Below are 23,590 nucleotides of genomic sequence, written 5' to 3' on the forward strand. Positions count from 1 at the left end.
AGTGCTAGTCTGACTGCTAGCACACTTTTCCCATGGCAAACTAAATGAGTGGGGCACATTTCCTCCACCAAACCTTGTTCATCTTTATTGTGGTTTCCATAGGGAGCTATTATGGTGCTGGTAAATTGCTCTGTAATCAGTATGCAGGGCCACCCTAATCATACACCATACATGTGATGGGATAAAAGCACTAAACTGAGCTCCCCTCTATGACCTGTTTGTGTCTCATTGGCTATGACTTTGAACCCAGGGTTAAGTTTGATGGGGGATGCCGTTGTTTTCTTTTTTGTCTTTCCTCGTCTTTTTCATTCTCTGCCTTTTGTTCCCTTGCTTTTTTGCCTCTTTTCCTCCTTTTTGTCTCTTTGCAAAGAACGACAGTCTTTAATTATAGTTTTGTCTTAGGGAAATTATGTATAGGTTGTAGCAAAGTGAGTGTTTTTAGAAGTCCTGTTGACACACACAAACAGCACAGTCTGTTATGCAACATCCCATCTTCAGTGGTGACTCTTAGACCACACAGAGTTAGTGTCCTTATTGCTTTCCTCATTGCTTTCTAACATCTACTGTGATTAAAACGGGAAAACACTAGACCATTCCCAAATTCCAAAAGTAACAGTCACACTATTGTATTGTGCACTTTCAAGACACAAAGACTGTGACTATCTTGGGATACCTGTCAACAGGCGGAACCACAACAATATGAACATTGGAGAAGCCAGGAAAAATGAAAGATTGTGGTGGGTGGAGAAGCAGGAACAGGACTGAGCGGAGAAGGAGGAGGGGGAGTTTGAGAAATTTTGAGCTCTTTGTTGCTTTCTTTAGTGGGTGTTTATGCTAGTGGTAACGAGCTGCAGCGTGGCCGGGCGGCTGACTGGCTGGAGAGTGATGGGTGTTTATGTTGGCCTGAGAAGTTATTTCTCCAACCCCTGCTCCTGTCCCTGTCAAACAAACACTTCCTACACTTACCTGCACATACAATTCCTGACACTGTCCCCATGAATAAGTCAAATATCTGTCTGTGTTTACCACCAATTATAAGTATACGTGTCATGACTATAAAGACAATACATTGGGAAATTGTACAGCAGACATTTTGACATGACATAGCAGGAAGAGCACAGGTGTAATTAATATCATTAATTATTGCTGCATTACAGTTAGGTGTTCACTTCGAGTACCCTGGTATTGTGCATGCTAGCTCATTGGCATGGCTTAATGAATCACCTTAATGGAATAGAGCCAATATTAAAGGAATAGTTAGCTTAGCACAAAGACAGGGGGAAACAGTTAGCCTGGCTCTGTCAATTAGTAACCAAATCTCCCTACCAGCACGCTAATTAACTAATCTCATTAATATATCTAATTTGTTTAATCAGTAAAGAACTGACAATTTACTGTTTTACAGGCATTATGTGTCAGACTATTTCTTGGCCGCAACCAGTAACTTCCTGGAGTCTCAGCTGGTTGCCTGGCAACTGCTCAGAGCCAAGAAATAGTTACAATTTTGTTGGTCCTGTCTAGAAGGTAACCCTGGATTTGCGGAAACTCTGGAGATTTAGGTTTAGGCAACAAAACTACTTGGTTAGTTCTAGGAACATGTACAATGAAAAAACAATGCATACAAATCTTGTGAGAGTTTCGCAAATCCAGGGTTACCATCTAGACACAACCAATTTTGTTACCATTTGACAGAGCCAGGCTAGCTGTTTCCCCCTGTTTCAAGTCTTTGTGCTAAGCTAACCGTCTGCTGGCTACAGCCTTATATTCAGGGATTAAATTGGGATTTGTTAGGTGGGGGTGGCTCTGTGGTTTCGGGGTTGCCATGGGTGCACACGTGTGGGCATAGACTACAAAATCTGATTTGACAAACTAAATAAAATATAACAAGGGGAGACAACTCTCTGCTCTAAACACTAAAACGTTTATCAAAGTCATTCTAGATACTGTTGGCAGTGCCATGCACAAAACTACAGCTAACGACAATAAAAGTTAGCTTTGGCTATACAATGTAAACATAAGCCTATAGGCTATGGCTGCAGCTGTATGTCTCAAAATAGTAAAATAAAACCTATACAGCTGTGTGGCTCCCCCAGATTTCAATTTGTACATTTTCAAATATAAAATTGTTATTTATACTATGGCTTGATGGTTATTATTTACTGAGAGATGTGCATCCATATTTCCCAGTATGCAGCTAACATTTACAGCCAATAGACAACTTCACTGCTAACCTTTCTCCAATTGCCACCACACCTGTCTGCTCTGAGCACATTCACCGTCACTCTCTCTCCCGCTCGGCCACACACTCACACTCATACGCATTGACAAATAAATGCAGGTCTCAATTAGGCGCCAGGTCTGGGTTTTTTTTTTAGAAGTTCTTGGATGTATAAAACTTCTTTAAGCCCACCGGGTTGCCCGCTTGAGCTAGTTCTAAGCTGCTTAGATCGCACATACAAATATAAATGTTTAAACTTTTGTCAATATAGACATGATACACATTGTTAGATCGGTTAGATTCTCTACAATTCATGCTTTTGCTTCAATGTCATTAATTACACCTGTTCTTTCCCTACTATGTAAAGTACATTTTACAAAGTAAAATGTCTGCCATGAAAAGGTCTATTGCAAGCACTGAAGATAAAAATCAATCAGAGACAAGTGAACATGTTTACACAGGATAATATTGGAATTTGTTATCCAGGTTTCCCGCTAACAGGATATAAGCTGTTATTGGCATTTATACATGTGCAGGTTATTCAAACTACCTGAGAATCCTCAATATTAAGGGAATGTACGCATGCAATGAAGTGCAGGCCCTGTGGACGAACTACGTGTTAAACTGAACTGTACAGAACAGTGGTAACAGTTTACAGGCCACATGTTTGGTGTTAAGAAATTGTATGTGAAAGAAGTCTGACAAGAGAAACCTAAATCATGTTTCAGGTGCAAACTCAGTCCAGACAACCAGTTTATCAGTTTATTTTTTCCACGCCCTTAGCTTAAGCAACAACTGTTTTGGTGGCTGCAGGTTTGCAAAGACACTTGCTAATGTGCCTGCAGCAGTCTGCTTTGTCTCTCTTTCTAGTATCTCTCTCACTTTATCTTGCTTTTCCTCTATCCTCTGATCTGCTTGTGACTAGAAGTCATGATGTATCAGGCCATGACAGCCAAAATACCTCTCATAACCTCCTGTGCTCTAACCTGCAATGCCTCCAGACGCCACCTCTCACCTCCCCCCAGTCAATATTAATTGAGCCGTCTAACCTCAAACTTGGAAATTTGACGAGGTACCAGCAACGCGACTGGGGTTGTGTGCTGCTAGAGGTGAGGATTAACTGAGCCCTTGGGCTGGCACTCTTGCTGATGTGCTTCAAGCATGACAGCCCTGTGAACTTTGACCCCCTCTTCAGTCATCATCCATCACTCTGTAAGAGACAGAGCTGCTTTTGTCTGCCTGTGGACGGACTAGCCTCAGCTGCTTTTTCACTCTTAGGAAGACCACTTGGGACATGTCACTGCCATTTTGTAGTTGTCTGTGTTTAAGATTAGGGTACATGAAGTAAAACACTCTTTGTTAGCTGGAGGAAGCAATGATAAGATTAAAACATGGGTAGCACAGGGTCCTAGCCAGTTGAGCTGTCAGAGAGTGAAATGCTGTCCTTGGGATGAACTAGCCTGTATGTTTGCAGCGCTGCAAAAACTTCAAGATCTCACTTAATCTGATATTCATTCTCATTATCCAAACCTATCTCCAATGCAGTTTCAGTTGTTGCATCAGTATCTTAGAAACAAATGCCAGTATCTTGAAACATGGCACAATAAGGCAGATATTTGCTCTACTATCAGATTTTTAGGAGTGAAGAGTCCAATAGAAAGCTGTAACATTTTACACTGTTTTCAGATGAGGACACAACATGCTCGATGGAGAGATGTGGAGTACCGTTGTCACTTCTATCCCCAGTTCCCATTGGAAATGCCAGCCCAGTGTGTGTGTGTGTGTGTACAGGCTTTGTTGTTGTCCTGTGAATTCATGCATTAGGATAGCTTAGCTGTCGCCGAGAGGAGTTTTTTCTTTCTTTCTAATTACAGCATGGCCTGGTCCGGCCAGAGACCATTGTACCAGAGTGCTGTGAATTCCCACAATGGAGCTGCTCAGCGGAGAACAATGAGTCAAATTCCAGACCGTTCCCCGCAGGTTCAGAGGCCGGGCTACCAAATAAAGACAGCAGAGTTACAGTGGCTTGGCTATTCTACACTCAGTAGCTTTCCCACTGGCCACCCCAGTGGGGATATTGGTTTGTGTTTGTGTGTGTCCCTGTTTGTGTGTGTGTGTTACAGGGTGGCTACAGCTCCCACTGGGAGCACAGGGAGGAGTTGAAAGGTGGGGGTGGTGAAGAGGAGGGAGCTTGTTTCGTTCTTTCTGTAGGAGGTGAAAGACTGTTCGCTCTTTTCTGGTGTAATCAAACCCCTGAGAACGAAAAGTTGGCAACCAAAAGCTGCATTGAAAGCATTGTTGATCAAAATTGATCAACATGTTTCTGAAGACAGACCACTAAACTTGTATAAGATGTCATGTACCAACCTGTTTGCAGTTCTAATGACTTATTCATCACACAAACACAGTGGGTCCTGAGCTATCATGTACTTGGCCACATTAAACACAATCTGCTGTTTTTGTGCTTCTGTAAGGATGGGAAATGTTGAGATAATGACAAGAATAGCCCAGCCATTTGCAAGCGGAAGGGTTCTGTTGTTTACATTGCCAAAAATGTGTGCTTACACAGCCTTTAAGTAGGCTGCAGAGCTCGAAGGCCTCCAACAGGGTCTGGTTCTACTTGTTGCATCCAGACTGGAGTATCTGGGGTTCTTGCTTTCCCAGCTGTCCAGAAATATGCGTGTGTGTGTGTGTGTGTGTGTGTGTGTGTGTGTGTGTGTGTGAATGTGTGTACGTGTATGTATCTATACACTTAAACCGTTGTGTTGATAACCTGTTCTACACAAAATCGGTGTTTACTGAATGGGAGGTGGTGGGTGGCAAGAAAGACCCCACAGTGAACAGCAGGTGCCATACTGGGACACACAGACTGGCATTTGCCAGTCACCGCCTATTCTGAGTGGTCACAGACCTTGACAGGTGCTCTCTTCTTCCTCATACAGAGAAGGTATTTTTAACGATATGTGAAAACTGGTGCTCTAATCAATTAGAACAGTTTGTCATGTACAATTCTACTGTCAGCCCATTCTTAATACAGCATTTTTTTATGTAGTGTGATTGAATGTAAATGTTTGAATGAATTGAGATTTCTGTGAAATTTGATAGAAAGTTGGCATTTATCAGCTTGATAAATTACCTAATCATATTTTCTACTATTAAAAGAATACAGTACATTAAGAGGATATTGCAGCCTTTGAGTGCTTTCTAGTTTGCTCTTTATCTTCTCTTTTGCAGTTTTATGAAAATACCACCCTAAAAGAAACTGACAACTCAAACTTAAATTAAGTTGTAAAAGAACTCTTTATCAGGATAATTGGTTTATTGTGTTAACTGCAATATTACACCAGGCTTTCATATGTAGTATTATTAGTATAATTTGTCATGAGTATTGATATTTCAGTCCAGTTTGAATCCTTTCAGTCAACTTGTGATCACAATGAAATTTGGGTGGCAATGAATGTTTGTCTAGCTTTTTGGCAGTGCAGTGGCATTTGATGTTGGTGCTGTGTGTATGTGCGTCTGCCACACAGTTACACCCACTTGCTCTGGTTTGAGGACATTTGCCAAGTGGTTCACAGAGGCCATAAAACTCCAAAGCATTTCATCCTGCGCAGGCTTTTGAAAAGCATTCACACAGCCCTACCTTGTGCCTCCCCCTTCTCTCAATTCACAATAATGTGACACTCTATCTCCTTTACTGGTTACTCTGCCTTTAATGAAAATTGATAGTCTCACACGCATACACACACCCCAGCTGCCATTGATTGAGGCCCAATAAATGTTTTATAAGCCCCACTGTAAGGACACCCCTCTTTTATTCAGAAGGTGTCAATGGTTAAGTCCAGAGGAAGATATTGCTGTGGTACCTTCCTCTTAGGGCCCCTGAAATCAATGGGAGAGTAATACATTTTCTCTGTAGCACAGATTTACCCCTGTTCTCAATCACTGGTACCATTAAAGAGGTAGGTCTCTTTCTCTAATGCACGTAAACACACTTACAATTGTTCCAATTCAAAGCTAATGCAGATCAGTTTGGACCCTGAGGTGACCTAGAATTTCTAAACTCTCTGAAGTCTGACTTCTAGGATCAGGGATAGGATATGGGGGGGAGAAAACATTTGCCAATGAATGAATGAAAGAAAGTGAAAACAGCCTAGAGGAGAGGATAGGCCCTCCATTCATCAACTAGCGTATGCAGATTCATTCCACCCACCATTTCTTTCCAGACTGTTTTCCCATATCTAGTCTGTCTGGATGATATTGTGTGGTTTTAGAACAACCAAGCTAAAAAAACACACACAGTGTAAGCCTCTGCAAGTCTTACTGTAAGCTGAACCACAAGTTTCCCTTTCTTCGTCTGGTTTGTGAGGAGAGTGGCACCATTCCACAGGAAATGCCTTTTTAACACAGCAGTAGGGAGAAACTTTGCCCCCTCTGATCCAAGTCTTTGTTTTCATCTGATGGCATTAAGTGACTGGCCCAGTGTTTGTGTTTGTGCTGTTGTGGGTTCAGGCCAGTGCTCACTCCCTTTCAGTCTTACAATGTGAAGTGGATTCCCTTGCAGACTGCTGGCCAGTCAGGGGTTAAGCTTAAAATTCTCTGAAGACATGCCACAGAATTAGCATGCCATGGAATGAGAAAAATCTAATGAGCCTAACTTGACTTGACGTGTGTGGCGACTAATGGTTAACAAGTCATGATGGAATTTCCCTTTGATTCAGTGGCGATGACTTGAGCTCCCACAGAAATTTTGAAAGGATTGAAAATGCTTTCATAAGTGAACTTTGATGCCATAATGGAATTTTAATGGCTTTGAAGGGAGTCCTCTGTAGGTAATGTGAGCCCAAGGGCTACACAATGCATATTCTGATGTGTAGTCTTATTGTGATGTCAATTTCTACAATAAACGTATCTTAAAGGGCTGCAATACCGGAATAAAAAGGGATCATAAAGCAAGTAACTTGCCTCCTGCTCTTTATTTGTTTAGCTTTGTTAGCACTGTACTGAAGTATTTCCATTCTGTTCAATATTTCAGTTTGATCCACCAACAAAAAAGTGCCAAAAATACAACTAGAAGTGAACACCAGCTTTTATCAAACAACGTGTTAGCATTCCAGGTTAGCTGAAAAACGTGTAAACATAATTTGTCCGCAGCTGCTTCACAGTAAAAGCCTTCTGTCCTGGAGGTCTGATGAAATAGAATAGGCCCTGAAATTGTCTTTAAAGTATTTCTCTATAACATTAAATATGCATGAGTAAATAAGCAACAAAGTTTTAAAAAAAAAAGTTTTCATTTAAGATTTATTTATGAAGAGCTCAACACTCAAAAACTCAGCTAAATTTTTCATCAGGACTTTGTGGGTGTGGTTTGATCGGACTTGTTTGACAGTGATCAAACAACCCAACAACCATCATCAGATTCTGATTCAAATGTTGCTAAATCCTGATTGGTGGACGGTTGTATCATATTTTTCTAACTGAGCCCCGACCACTTCAAACCAGTAAGAAGAGCACAGACAAAAACAGAAATGCAGAAATCTCTAATATGAAATCATCAAAACCGTTCCAATTTTCCGTTCCGTTCATGTAGGATCTTATCACTCGCAGTTAGAAGCGGATTGAAAAAATAGGTTTTCAGGGCCTTTAAAGCCTAGCAGTTTGTCTAAACCTTTTATTTGTATTTTTCCCGTGCTTTTTTTGTCAGCGGATCAAAATAGAATATTTTTCAATGCAGAATATAGAATTTGTGTTATATTGTTATTTTTTGGTGTTACATTTGAAAATAAATTGGATTGTAGATTTATATAAGTGAAAAACATATGTTTTCAGGTTATATGCGTATAACATGTTGAGGCAGTATGTATGGTGTGTAGTCTGTATACTCTGATGCTACCATGATACATACACACAAACATACAATATCAGCATCTTTCCCTTATGCATACTCTCTGCAACACATGTACAGACTGAGTGTCACAGAGGCATGAAGATATGAGGTGCCATTCACAAAAATGGCTGTGACCACAGAACACACCCAGTGGGTTCTTCACTCATAACTACATGCCCTACATTTCATATGGATGCAGTTATCTGCTGTTAAGTTACATGTTCCTAAAAAAAGTAAAGCTTTTTGTGACTTGAATGTCAAACTGAAAATGGATCTGCCAAATCCTGTCTCGTACTAAAGAATATTATTTGTGTGTGTGTGTGTGTGTGTGTGTGTGGTACGGTTGGAGCGAATGAGTGTGTCTTTCAGCTGACAGGTCTTTGAGAAAAGCAGGGCACAGGGCCATGTATCTGCAGCTGCCCCCTTTTTGTGCGCTCTTTGATGGGAATAAAGATGGCGTTTACTTCTACACCCACAGCTAGAGACACACACACACACACAAAGGCTTGTTCTTAACTATGTTGTCTCAACACTACTTGAAGTGCATAGGGAGGGCATGTTTGTGAGTTTGTTTATGGCATTGTAGTGTATATTACTCATTCCACAGTATCAGAAGAGCCTGTTGCAGTGCACTACAGTACACAGTGTATTCATTAAGTTACATCCTTGTATGTTCAATGACCACAGCAGTTGGTAGTGTAACGGTCCATGTCATTTGTTATTGGTGCTCCAAATAGTAGCAAGGGGACACCCCTGACACTAGCACATTTATTAAAACACCCGCATACACACACATCCATACACTCACAAATACAGCCATCCATTGTTTAACCGGCCCAACAGACTTAGAGGTCTCAACCGTTACTCTGTTTATGGTGTATTTGTCAAGCAAAGATAGCAGTCACACCTGTTCCTTATCTGCACTGTGCATACACGCACGCACTCACACTATTAGGATACATGCTAATAAAAATGACAGACACAGTAGTTCAGCTGAAGTTGGCACTACTTTTAATTTTGCATTGGTGCAAAGAGCTCTTGCAAAGGACAGTTTAACTTAATCTTTCTAAAATAGCAGACTGATGTGTATTTTTAATGTTTGTCTAATGAGTCCCTCTATTTGCCTTTTTCATCTTGTGTGTCCAGGTTTGGATGACAGTCTGCAGCAGTATGTGAGCAACTTTGAGCGGGAGAAGATCAGTGGGGAGCAGTTACTGAAGATAACACATCAAGACCTGGAGGAGCTTGGCGTGGCCAGGATTGGACACCAGGAACTGGTGCTGGAGGCTGTCGATCTACTCTGCGCTCTGGTCAGTAGATCTCTGCTTTGTGTGTGTGTGGCTAATGTGATGTGTATCCAAACACAGTAGCAGGGATATTACAGTAAAAGCATAAATGTGGAATGTGACTGTATCTTCAGGAAGGATTTTTAACAAATCGGGGGCTCTCTCTTTTGGTCACCCCCCCGCTCTCAATGTCCACGTTCACTAAAAACTCAGCCTGTAGTTTCTGGTTGGGCAGCTAAAGGAACCAGCGATGCAGAAAGGCTCATTTTTTCCCACACAGCTCAGCGGGGTGTGGAGGCACCACAACACATGAAGCAGCCCGAGGACATTGGGGAGCAGCAGTGTCACTCAGAGAAGAGCAGAGATCAGGTTGGAGGGACCTTGGGCTCGATTTGGCAGTTTGAAGCGGTGTGAGGTTATTAGAGGCAGTTAATGCTAATCACGTAGCAACGAGTTTGATCTGTTTGATAGATAAGATGAGAGCTCTCTTTACATGTAAAGTCTCCTTTACACACAAAATACACATGTACTCAAGATACACATGTACTCAAGCTATATATATATATATATATATATATATATATATATATATATATATATATATATATATATATATATATATATATATATATATATATATATATATATATATAAAAAAATCTCCTCTAAAACAAACGAACAGAAACATCAGGCAGGTCATTCTTACTGCTGCAGCCATCTACTCACCTGAGCCATCTCTCTTGATTCAATTACAGATCCCCTGTTTAATTCTTATTAGTCACTCTGGCAGCAATCCAGCTGACCTCGACTGTCCATCATCACAGCTCCCCGAAGAACTGCCAACAAAAATGTCTCTGCTTTCAACTAGTGAGCATGAAAAGAGCGATAAAAACCATCCATGCTCCAACTGAAAGAGAACCAGGTTTTCCAGCAGATGGGATCGATTTGGAGTTTTATCACTTCCTGTGCTATAAAAGTCCCAGATTGTGGTCCCTGCATTTTGATCAGTGTCAGCATTTCTGTCTTTATACTCTCTTAAAATGCTGTACATTAATTGTTTGGGGTATGGATATATTTACTTACTTAAAACTTAAAAGTTTCTCTCTCCTACACGAGGCTGCATCTTGCATTGATGCTGATCTGAAGGCTGTAGGTCAGATGGGTTTGGATCAACAAATGTTATGGCTAAAAAAGATGTGATTTCTTTGTCAGCCACCTCAGCACGCTGACAGCTATGGATGGGTTTTATAGCATCATATGTGAAGCAGACACATGTAAGATTTAGTGTGTGGTTAGCAAACAACTCTCATCACTTAGCTCACATCTCATTATCATTTCAGCTAATATGATATATAATCTACATGGCAGCCTGTAGCTGCACCCTTGAAACCTATGCTGGGATATCTTTTGATGACCAAGGTCAAACCAGACTGTGTACAGGTTTAAATGGGACAGAGACATTAAGATTTGATTAATCTCTTCCCTTAGACCCAACTTTCACCCAATCAATAAACTCTTCCATTGTTTCTCATTCTGCAAAAAGCTAAGATAAGCAACGTCCTATACCTGTTAACAGGATCTCCTCTACCTGTAAACACTGGAAGTGGACACCTGGAGGCACTTGGCACATACCACACCTTTTTTGTTTTGATAGATTTACTCATCATAGAATATGTACCATATGGTACATCCTGTGGTCCCTAACATATTTTACCATCACAGTAATCTGGCCCAGATTTTTGTTCGCCCCTAGAACCTTGACATCAAGGCAATGAAATCTCAAGTAATTTTCCTCTCAAGCAGCTTCATAAATTTGGCCTCTAGTGCTTCCTCAGCATGGTTTTGTTATTTTAAGTGAACCCTTTTCCTTGCATGTGAACTTCATTCTCCCTTCAAAATGTGCTGTTAGTTTGTAATACTGCGTCTGTGTGCGTTTGTATTCACTGTATAGTCTTCTGCAATTTAGTATGGCAACTTAGGCCAGGAATGCTGGACTCTCTGAAGCCTTTCACCTCTGACTGAAGCAGTCCGGCTAAATGTTTTTTGTCTGTTAGGGTTTTCCTTATTAAAAATGAGGCCTTGGCCTTCCACAGGCCCCATGGGAGGAAATGAGGCCCTCGATTCAATTAGCTTTAACTGAGGCAAGGTCATTGCTACCAAGAGGAACACAGGCCACCAACACCTGAAACCGCCACAAGCTCTCACACTCTCCCCCCACTTTCTCTCTTGTTGTTTACTGTTAGGTCAGACACTGCCTATTGATGCTGTCACATTCATCTTTGTGACACTCTTTGCTGTTGAATTTTAAATATTTAAGCACATGCTCACATAAGATTTTGCCTTATCATAGTACATTTTATATATCAGGGACCTGAGCTGTCCTGTTAACAATTTCAAACCTAAATCATGATGACTGATAGCCTAACATACAGCCCCACAGCCCTTTAGGAAACTGTGGGGAAATTCATAATCATGCTTCTCTCCCACCCAAAAGCTATCAAGATCAAACTGCTGTCTAGGGACATAGAGAGCACATTTCAGTTAATTTTACTGGACTTCTCTAAACCGTGATGACTTCTGCAGAGTCAGTGTTGAAACCCAACAGATCTTTATTTGTTCTCAGACCCCAATGACCCACTCAAAGACCAGCACTGCATGATATTCACACACACATTGGCTGTCTCCAGCAGCCATTGAACATATACAGTAGTATATGACAGATCATTTGGCCTCGTCATGAGTCGCATAGCTGCTGTAAATGTATTTTACCAATGGCTTGGGATGAATCTGTCCCAAGGTGTATAATGTAACGCTTAACCTTAGATGGCACATTATAGCAACAGACACACATTCTGTCTAGCCTACAGGCATTTGTATCTTTCTATTATAGTCAAGTCAGATCCATGTAATGCCTGTGGCAAGGGCAGGAAGCGCTGTGTTGTGATAGCCGTTCTTCATTTCTCCCCAGGACATTTTAACCAGTATATAGTCCCTTCAAACAGTCCAACTAGAGCCTACACAAGAAAGCTTCTGTCATCTTGATTCTAGATTAACTGAATGTCTATAAAAAGCAATGAAAGAACGTAAATTTGGCTTGAATGTTATGAGAATGAAAAATTGCATTTGACTGGAACCACAGATTTTGCTCAGACGTGGTTTTTAGCTCAGCTGGCAGTGTGGGACAAAAGCTCGCTGGACATCTGTGGGCCAGTTAGAACTGCTGTGACTGTGTGATTAACCTGCTAATGAAAAAGCCAGGAGAGACGTTTGATCTGGAAAATGCTCACACTGCCTTTGTGCTACAGTTCCACTTTCATTGTGTGAATGACCAAACCATCAAATGATTTCTTTCCTTTTTTCTACATATTCAGTCCCTGAGTATGTTTACTTATCTTTTATGATGTTTCAACAATTCATTTCATGTCAAGTGTCCCGTGAGTAAGGCTGCGGCTACTGTTTGACTAGTTCAGTTATTCCAGTGATTCCTTGGGGACCGACATGAGAGAAATGATTTTGTATGTTTTTTTGAGCTCATGTTGGAGAGAGGCAGTGGAATAAAAGTAGACACTAACCACTTGCAGATCTCCTTCGTTGTTTTCCAGACACGTGCTGTTTTACTCCCTGCAAAGCATTTTTAGCTACTGGCACATTGCACATAGCAGCACTGCTGGCAGCGAAGCAACACCATGTAAGCTGATATTTACCAGAACAGGAGCCAGGCTACCCTTTCTCTGCTTACCTTTAACCAACAGATTTTTCCAAACACATTTATTTAATCGAAACAACAAGCTCTTTAAAATACTTGACAAGTGGTCATGCTCAGTCTCAGACACATACTTTACCCTCCAAGGAAAAAAATGTGTATGTTGTTGCAGCTCAGTACCCTGCAGTAGTTCAGTTCATAGCTGGTCTGTAGTCAGTTGCTTTGTGCATGTGAATAACCTATACATTAGAGGAATGCAAAAGCAGGAAACAACCCAGGCTCAAGAATGCAAACTTTGCTCTGCTTGATAGGAATCAGGTGATGGCGCATGCACACCCTCCCTGCACTCCCAGGGACAAACTTGGAGACGGGATGGGAAATTTCATGCACGAGCTGTCTTCACAGACAAGTGCACTTCAATCATATCTCTCAAAGAAATGATTACAGCCCCTCATTGTATAGGAAACAACATGTTTTCTTGGGAGTAAGACTCCACTGTTGTTGAAAAGCAAGTACATCCCAGGTATAGACTGCGTAGAAGGTCTGTTTGCCTTGATCTTGGGTTTGGCATAATTTCTGCTCCAATCATGAGTGTGTGCATTTTCCATTTTTGTTTGACCTAGTTGTGTATTAACTTACCATTTCAGAACTATGGGGTAGAGACTGACAACTTGAAGAATCTGGTTGTGATGATGAGAGCTGCCACCAACAGTCTACACATGGCCACGTCTGACCGCAGGAAAAGTCCCGCATATGATGGCAGCACCCCACGCAAGCCACCCAACGACTTCCTTACCTCTGTGGTGGAGCTGATCGGTGCTGCAAAGAGCCTCCTGGCTTGGCTAGACAGGTAATAACATTTTTATAACCACCACCTATCTCTGCACTCTGAATCAGATCAGATATCAGATATCACTTTAGATTTTAGACATGCATGGAAAAGTTTTCTGGCTCTTGATTGGAACCAATGGGCTCTTACAGGGGTTCAGCCTTTGTCATAACGTGTAGTGCAGGGTCATATTATACAATATATATACAAAAAGCAGGTATAACAAATACATTATTTCTGTGGATATGATGGCCAAGCAGATACAGGCATTCATCTTTGGCATAAAAATAAATTATTATTATTATTAAGTTAGCAGTAGTCATTGCACATATACATGCTGTTGGCCAGGTTAACACTATAGAATCCACTCTGCTCTCCTGGTGACCTGCTCCAATATGCATCACATCATAACAGCAGAGCATATTAAGCAGGTTGCCAGGATTAAGTGTTAGCTGGCTGAATTTAAGCTTCTCTTTTTGTGGCAAGCTCGGCTAAAGTGGGTAAGGTGACGTCATGATATAAATGGTAGTTGTGATGTTGAGATGAGAGCAGTACAATAGTCTTTTAAAAGTGCTGTGCTAAATGTTAAATTACATCTATGAAGTTCACAATTATACACGTTTTTATTAAGAGATTTACAAAAAAATGTTTTGAACAAAGTAATATGTTAATACTGTGTATAGATTTTCATCTTATTTTAGTAATTGTTGTCAGAACAATCAGATAATTTTCACCAATATATTTACTGTTGAAATGCTCTGACTTAATGCTAGCTGATGGTCTCTGCTCAGACTTTTAGACCATAGTAGCAATAGTAGTTCTACCAGAGCACTGAACACTGAATTTACGGATATATGATAATATATACGATATGGGATACATACATGGTTTATTAATCCTTTATTTACTTGATTGCTCTGGACCAGTGCTTTGGTTCTGTCCTCAGGATAGTCTGCTTTCTGTAGATGTTTTTCTGAAGGTTTTCTTCAAACGTAATTTGATATGATGCCACACTGACATATTTTAAGGACTGCATAGAAGGTTGGAGGCTGATGTTCAGGTAGCTATTTAGGAGTTCATAGGCAGTTGTTTTAGATGGAGTCAGGGAGAAAGAAACAGAAAAGGAGATGAAATGGCACCAGAAGTGACATACTTGAGTCACAACCAAGTCTGTCTTTGGGTGACTGGCCAAAGAGTCTATTATAGTTTAGTGTATATAAGTATAGTGTTGGTAGCTTATAGCTTACGCCACATCAGTAAATCACTGTAGACAAACGCTCCCAGGACACTTTATTAGGTACACCTATACCATATAATGCAATCCAGTACAACAGCTCTGCCACTTTTTAATTTTTTTTTTTTACAAAGCTTATAATGGCCAAACATTTTGGTAAAATGTTTATAAGTGGGGGTTGGCAAAATATCAGAAACACCACTCAATACAATGCAATCCAATTCAACACCACTGTAAACTACAACCTCAGTAATAAACATATAGTTAAATTAATACCTCTTTGACCATGTCAATCAAAACATTAAACAAGAACATTATTATCTTTGTAACCGTAAGATGAATGGGTGAGCTGTTGTGTTGGATTGTGTTAGATTTTAAAGGTGTTCTGTTTTTTAAGCATTTTTATTATTTGGCAGTTTTGCGCTAAATATCAAGCATTGTTGTCATATGCTTTAATTTTAAAATTATGCGGTCATGCAGTTTGAGTGAGTAAACCAAGTCTCAGCCCAACTCTACAGCCCATCACTGGCTCCTAATGTTCTCCCTTTCCTTCTTTGTCTGCTTGCAGAACGCCTCTTACAGGGATCAGTGACTTCACAGCCACCAAGAACAAGATCATTCAGCTGTGCCTGGAGCTCACCACCACAGTTCAACAGGTCTGCACGCTAGTTAGCTCAACAGCACACGTGTAGCTAGCCCCTGGGAAACATACACACACAGACACTCACAATAGCTTTTTCTACTGAGCGCATACCAGCCTGAGGGCACAGACATGCAGGATATAGTGTAGGAGAAGAGAGTTATGGGAAATGTGGTCTGGCAGCCATGACATAAGGCTGAAGCCAGCAGTCTGAGCACATTATTGCAAATGCTGATGTTTTTCTTGGGATATTTTCCTCCTCATGCTGGCTAATGAGGAGACCCCCTTCGTGCAGGGTCGTTTAATGGTAAACGTTGCGTTTGTGTTTCCAGTTTCATAAAACCCACTGGCACTCTTTTAAAGGTGGCTGCCAACGTTCCCCAGGCTGCCGTACTCCCTCAGCCATGTGGTTCCTGTTTTTGCTTCTCCAAGATGCTCGCAGTGGGAGACCAAACTGTCTGAAAGCGCTTCCTTAATGCAGGGATGAGGAGGTGGTCTGACTGCCATTTATCTGGCAGTCAGATGGTTAAAACAACTTCAGCATACATCCACTATATTTCACAACTTTCTGCAGAGAATTGCTGTAGCGTTGCATCATGGTACAATTGGGTGTGTGCCAGTGTCAGTTTCATACAACCAGTTGTGGTTGGTCATACATATGTCTTAAACAAAGGGAGCTGGTGAGTTGCCTTCTCTTCAGTAAGTCATTAGCTTGTATGAACAATTTGTTCTCTCCTAAATGGTTTGACTTAAGCATAGCCCAGTAAGCAAATCATTTTACAATGCCAGTGAAAGTGGCTGCTAAGACTGCAGGTGTCACTTTTAGAGGGTTATTGCATCAAAATAAATTCCTTTCCCAGAGTGCCTATTTCCTCGCCAGAGTCTGGGATTTCAACACCTCTGGTGATTTACTGTGGGTGTCTCGGTCATGGTCATCCAGGAGAAGTGGGGATATACATTTCCCACACTGCCATGTGAAGTGGAGAGGTTATGGTGTAGAATAAACTCTTGAGGTGCTGAAAGAGTCTTGTAAGACTGCAGATATTAGTTTCTTCCAACAAGTGGAGGAGAGATGAAGTTTGGTCCTCTGTTGGTTATAAATCAGCTCATAGCAATGTATGTAACTGCAGAAACACTGATGAGGAGGCTTATTTCCAACTCATCCCATAATTTAAGTATTTAAACTTGCACACAAATTACACACAGAGTTCGAAGACTCTTGGCTTTCTTTCTCATTCCTTTGGGCCATTTAGACTCCCTTTGTTTTTTGCAGGCCAGAGTATGAGCCACTGGTTTATAAAATAGGTTGCACAGGAGACTGCCACAGTGATTAGTTTTATGATGGGGGAGGACAGCGTGAGGTTTGCCCAGCTCATTCATGAACTTCAGCCAAGAATTAGGGCTTTTTAGAACACACAATTTATGTGTTCTGCCTGAATGAAGCCTGTGTGTACACACACAATGGGACACGGCCATAAAATTGTGAACGTATCACCCATCTTGGCTGACCTGCCAGTGTGGAGGTCATTCTCTTTCAAAGGACTCATTTTTCATTGATCCCCTGTGTCTTTTATCCGTGCTTCCCACTCCTGAATTGTTGGATCAGATATGAAGTTTATTTCTCTCTATTTTTAGCAGAAAAAACAGAGATTCCATTATGTAGGCCAAAAACTGAACTTTAACAAATAATATCCATCATATGTTGATACCTTTTATAAATAACAGGATGTCAGAAGGTTAGGTCTATATTTTTGCAGTCCATGGACTTTATTTCATTACTGTAAAAAGGCAGCTACACTCCAGGTTCCTGCACTGTGCCAGCACTCCTCTCTCTCGGCCACTTCGTTGCTCGACCGTGCAAATCCGCTCTGGTGGCAGATCAAAGGCCCAGAGTGCAGCACACAGAGAGTCATCTGATCCTCACCGGCTGTGGGATCAAGTCCATAACGTGAAGGATCAGTACACCCAGGGAATTGTCCCTCAGCTTCTCTCAGCACTTGCTTATGATCTGGCTCCTGTGTACTAGAAGGACTTTGGTTTTGACAAAGATATGGGATTAATTTGGATATCACGAACACATCTTGGAAGGATTATTTGTGATATTGTATTCACATGATTTGATGGTACTATGAAACAAGAGAAATGTTCCATAAATGTTGAAGCTTGATGGGAGATGTGCCAAGCCATGTCTGCAGCACATAATGATACTGTTTTGTTTCACAACCTCTAAACATCGAAATATGTATTTTTAGCTCATCCCACTTAGTCATTGTTCCCACTTAGTAACAGTGTAGTCATCCAAACATGAGCCAGTCTCTAAAAGAAATATGCAGCTACATGTTTACGCCAGCATAGCCAAATTATTTCTGAAACCACCATATGTTCTTGGCTGACTTTAGAAAATATATTGAATGGAAACATGATTTGGGGACCAATATGTGAAATGAAACCTATTATGATTGTGTTTTTTCATACAAAATGTTTGTGTTTGGCTTTTCATTTTTCCCCCACGTAAGGGAAACGTGGCAAAGTCACATGTATCTTACTTTACCAAAAGAGTTCAGTCCTTCAAACAGGCACTCAAACACAGATCCAAAATAATAGTTAGGGAGCATAGGATGTTCTCTTCTTTGATGTGAAGCCATCGCTCACGGCCACAGACAGTCATGCAGATCTTGTAAATGCAAACAAACCAACAGTATGACAAGTCAAGTGCATTTGAAAACAGACCCTCCCCTTTAGCCCAGTGGAATGCAAGCTATGGAAATATGGAAAAACTTGCTCGACCCCCATTTGCTGTCTGCATAATGGATTTACAAAGAGTAACAGAACTGGCTTTGTACATGGCACATGCCTATGCATGTCACTAATACTGTGAGGGCCACAACACCAGCTTCTCTTTATTTTGCATTGACAAAGGCTTGTGGTTTGTGAGGGCTTCAGAAATAAGAGACTTGATGAAGTTTAAGTTTACCTTTGTTTTGATGGGTGGCTTCCCTTGGGGCATTCCCGGCATATAGCCAATTCCATAAACAGGCATATAGCCAATTTTGCACACACACAGGGGCCTTTTCACCACCAACAACACAGTTGTCAGGGGAGGCTGTTGCCTCAGCTGTGTCCAGTCCAGCTGCAGTCTATGAGTGCTGGGTTGGGACACTTGGGGGGGACGGTGGTCTCCCCACTGACTTTGCAGATTTTATTGTTGGTTCCTTCCCTCAAACAGCTACTGTGTCTTATTTGACTTCCAACCCCTGCCTCCACTAGCCCACCCACTTACAACTGTGGAAAGCAGTGATTCAGCCAAATGCTTGCAGAAAACCAAAGCACTGTTTGGATGAGGGCTTTCTGAACATCATTACATGTTTTCCCCAATTGTTCCCCACCATGTCATCTGCACATTGTTACTACATAAGTGTTAGTATGGAATTTACGTTCCAGTATAGTTTACTGACTCACACAGGGGATTATGCAATTATAGCTTCCCTAGAATTATGCAGAGTGGTAATTTGAATCTAAAAGCTGTTTATTTGTGGCTGTTCACCATTTTTCTCAGTTCTATATCTAGAATACTGATTATATCATATTTACCCAACCCCTATACTTTTTCTCTCTCTAGCCATTGAAAATCCTCTTCCTCACAAGCCTAATCTGTCATCACTGTCTTCTGTGTAACAGGACTGCAGTGTTTACGAGATGGAAGACAAGATCCTGGAAGTTGTAAGTATACTGTAGTTCTTCTCTTTGTTTCCCATAATGTAAACTTAATGAAGTGCCTATATAGGGGGAAAAGGTCTGGTTGATCATTTGGGTGAATATCTTGAGATTGTGTGACATGGCTCTCAGAAGCAAGGTCAGTTTTCTGAGTGAATGGAGCAGACTAGTCTACAGGACTGCCAGCAGAGGAGGCGGCTATAATACGCCCCGGCCATCAATCAGTGTTTCCTGTTGCTGACACTCTCCAGACCCCTTGGGCTAATACTGGGCTTCCTCTAGCACTCTGTCTCTCTCTCAGACAGCCTCAAGTGAAGTCTACATTAGAGCCGAGTCTCTTTGTCCATTTCTTCGTTTCATGCAATTTTGCATTTTCGTTCTCTCGTCTTTGCTTTCATCTTTTGTTCCCAGCTTTTTGTCACCTGTATTTTCCTCCAGTTTCTGTCTTTATCACTCTCATTTCTTTGTCTTCTTTCTCCACATGCTCAACTCTACATAAAGTATACACCATGTGTAAATGCATGCAACACAATGCATGTGCCTGAGAAGAGATGTCACAGAAAAGACCCCTCCACTAATGACAAATGAGAAAGAAGGGTGGTGCTCACTGGTCTGATTTTTAATGTAGTGTGTGCACTGGTACATCCAGTTAATAGCACACTAATGGCCCCTTTTAGCCCATTAAGTCTTGCACTAAACATGAATACACACACACACACACACACACACACACACACACACACACACACACACACACACACACAGGCATGTACACAGGGAGTAAGATAACTAACTGATGAAGGATAAGTTCTTGTGTCACGAGTGTCACGAGTAGCAGTGTAACCTGACTTGTTCTAACCTGTAAAACACACAATATTTCCTGGTTATTGAAGGCACAGTACACCAAAAGAGGAATTGGCACAGTGCTTATAATCACTGTGAGAAGTTTATTAGTCTTGTGCTTCTTATTTTATTCATTGTTGCATTTTGTTTTGCCTTTTCCTCTACAGTCTAAGATTTTGAACAGCATCTGTGATCAGACCGTGAGAACCACCTCTGACCCCCTGATGAGCCAGTCGGCCTGCTTGGAGGAAGTCCAACTGACCAATATCAAACCGGGAGAGGGTCTGGTAAGGAATGCTGGTCTTACTATTTTTTCAGCCCTAAACCTAAAATGTCTGCCTTATGGGTGTGCAGGCCAGGAATGCATGCAATGTTTGTCAAATTGTGACCCTCACATCTCTCTCATACATTTATCTCCCTCTGGGAATATTGTAGTTTTACTGAAACCATAAATAAAATGTTCTTGTGTGTATTTTTATTTTATTTTTTTGCCTTAGGGGATGTACATTAAGTCTACCTACGATGGGTTACATGTCATCACGGGAACCACAGAGCATGTAAGTATGACAATAAGCTGACCACAAGAATACAGTCAGCCCCTTTCCATGCTTGAATTATTTTAAATATTGAAAATACAGTGAGAGACTGGTTGTAGTCCAGAATGAAGCAGTTGGCCATTTGCACTGCTGCCCATCATATGTCTTATGTCATATGTGTTAGTTTTTTTACTTACTTAGAAATGTCATTATTATTGCGAAGTTTTTTTGCACCTCACTCTTAAGAACAAGCTTCTGATATTGGTTGAAAAAAACACCCCACTCTCATCCTCCTCCTCACCTTCCTCTTCATTCTCCTCCTCCTCCTCTCCTGAGGGCTCACTGAGTTATCTGAAGGAGTTAAGAACTGCTCATCCATTAAGGAAATTGTTTCTGCACTCCAGTAACCAGTAAATGTCACAAACAGCCTCCACAACAAGAAGTCCTACCTTTCCCCACACTGAGACAACCAGTTAGTGACTAATACACCAGCATCGTCCGCGAATCAGGACCTGAATCACCAACAGCAATGACTAGTTAATCATGTTTTGACATCTGTGTGACATGAAAAACAATTCAACTGATATTCATACACGCAGAGAGTGTTTGTATTTTCTCACAGTTTGAACTTGGGGTTCTCTAATTTCAGCAAGGTTTTGTGAATAGTATGCTGTGTGTTGGCAGCAAGTGTCAGTGTTTTATAAAAAGTGGTTTATCAGGCTTTGACCTTTATTTTGTTTGTTCTTTAGTCACCTGCAGACCTGACCAGGAAGATCCATGCTGGTGACGAGGTGATCCAGGTTAACCAGCAGACAGTAGTAAGAGCCTTTTATTTATTTTTTTGGTCCTTAGATATTTACATATTGACTATACATGTTGTCAATTTGAGTACACTTCATAAATATTAATGGAATGTTAATGGAGTGTGTGTGTTTTTGTGTTTGTTCTCATCCTGTTAACCAGGTGGGCTGGCAGCTGAAAAACATGGTTGTCAAACTGAGGGAGGACCCTAAAGGTGTGGTTTTACTCCTTAAGAAGAGGCCCACAGGCACAACAGGTTTCACCCCCGCCCCACTCAAGAACATGCGCTGGAAGCCCCCAGTACCACAGGTACATGCACACAAGCTCCCACACTTCCTCCTTTCATTATGGAAGATCAACAAAAGCCTGTGCGTCTAGTCATTGTCAACCAATTATCAGCCTTTTAGGGAGTTGGTTCCAGCATGTTCAGACAAGTGTCACAGTGCCACCCTGAAAGTGCTGCTGGCTGAATTGAATAGAACATTGAGTTTTTCTTTATGCGCAACATCAGAGGCAAACAAACAAAGTCCCATGATGTCATTCAGTCTAGGAGATCAAGCTGCCAGCCTATAGTGTTGGAGTCTGGTTAGATTGTATCTGGTTTATTAGAAGCAAATTGCCCAGGTGTTGACAATAGGACTTAGAAGAATTCATGTTTTTTGGGTTTACCCTTTTTTTTCCCAAGAGGAAACACCCCAAATGTCTATTGTTCACATAAAGGTCAGGGGTAGCTGATAAATATTGTGCTAATAATGTTAAGTGACTGTAATCCAATTTGCTGTTCTCCTTCATGTGAACACATTAGGCTCAACTTAGCTTTTAACCACATCGCTGCACCAGAGTCCCTTTTAACAGACAGGGAGACAATAAGCCCGTTGTAAACTAAGACTACCAAATTTCAGGCTCTGGCATTGCCTCATCATGCATAGCCTGTTTTATCGCCTGAGAAGGCAAGATGAGACGATATTAGATAAGAGTGGGTTTCTCAAAGCAACAAAGAGCCTCTCATCACAAAGGTGGCCAATGTCAACATGTCCACCAGCATCTTGTTTTAACAAGTAGTCAGGCGTATCAGAGTTAGCTATCTCAGTTTATCTGCGAAAATAAGGCTGCAGAAGGCAAAACAGAGACAAATCATACACCCTGATACAGGAATGAATGACACTGGCTTTGGAATACTGTATAATTTGCCCACATGGGAGCTATTTGGTGAAGGAAAGGGGGGAATGATTCATGAGATCCCAAATCGGATGTTTAGTTTGTCATTAATATATCACATCACACAGACATATCATTCAGACATATCATTTAGGTCTGATGAGAATGGCGGTGAATAAGAGTCGTACATTTAGTCAAGGGCACAATGTTGTTGAGTGTTGGGAAACATAACTGTGGTAAATGAGTGCAGTTTTAAGTACATGTCTTGCAGGCTATTTTGGACTTCACTTACAATCTTTCCATACCTCAAACAAGAAGGTTTATACTCAGGGAGACACACAAGCACTTAAATGTCTCACCACATGTGGTAAACTCCTCCCAGTTGCCAGCAAGTCATATTTAGTCTTAATTTGGGATTTAAAAAAAAGCAAGCAATGACTTCATTTGTTTTCATCAGTAAACTGATATACTGTATACAGTATTGTTCAAAATAATAGCAGTACAATGTGACTAACCAGAATAATCAAGGTTTTTAGTATATTTTTTATTGCTACGTGGCAAACAAGTTACCAGTAGGTTCAGTAGATTCTCAGAAAACAAATGAGACCCAGCATTCATGATATGCACGCTCTTAAGGCTGTGCAATTGGGGTATTAGTTGAATTAGTTGAAAGGGGTGTGTTCAAAAAAATAGCAGTGTGGCATTCAATCACTGAGGTCATCAATTTTGTGAAGAAACAGG

The 23,590-nt window shown here is 41.1% G+C and overlaps 1 protein-coding gene across 1 annotated transcript in view; it reads left to right on the plus strand.

The window, feature by feature from the left end:
- LOC122862468 (connector enhancer of kinase suppressor of ras 3-like) overlaps positions 1–23,590 on the plus strand; it is a 36,096-nt gene that overhangs the window by 7,848 nt on the left and 4,658 nt on the right. The window contains exons 2-9 of the mRNA XM_044168011.1: positions 9,252–9,415; positions 13,742–13,944; positions 15,726–15,813; positions 19,476–19,517; positions 20,522–20,641; positions 20,852–20,911; positions 21,640–21,708; positions 21,854–22,000. Coding sequence (XP_044023946.1) covers positions 9,252–9,415; positions 13,742–13,944; positions 15,726–15,813; positions 19,476–19,517; positions 20,522–20,641; positions 20,852–20,911; positions 21,640–21,708; positions 21,854–22,000 — 893 coding nt within the window. The remainder of the gene's footprint in view (positions 1–9,251; positions 9,416–13,741; positions 13,945–15,725; positions 15,814–19,475; positions 19,518–20,521; positions 20,642–20,851; positions 20,912–21,639; positions 21,709–21,853; positions 22,001–23,590) is intronic.

Source organism: Siniperca chuatsi, linkage group LG15, assembly GCF_020085105.1.
Source record: "Siniperca chuatsi isolate FFG_IHB_CAS linkage group LG15, ASM2008510v1, whole genome shotgun sequence".
Classification (NCBI taxonomy): Eukaryota; Metazoa; Chordata; class Actinopteri; order Centrarchiformes; family Sinipercidae; genus Siniperca; species Siniperca chuatsi.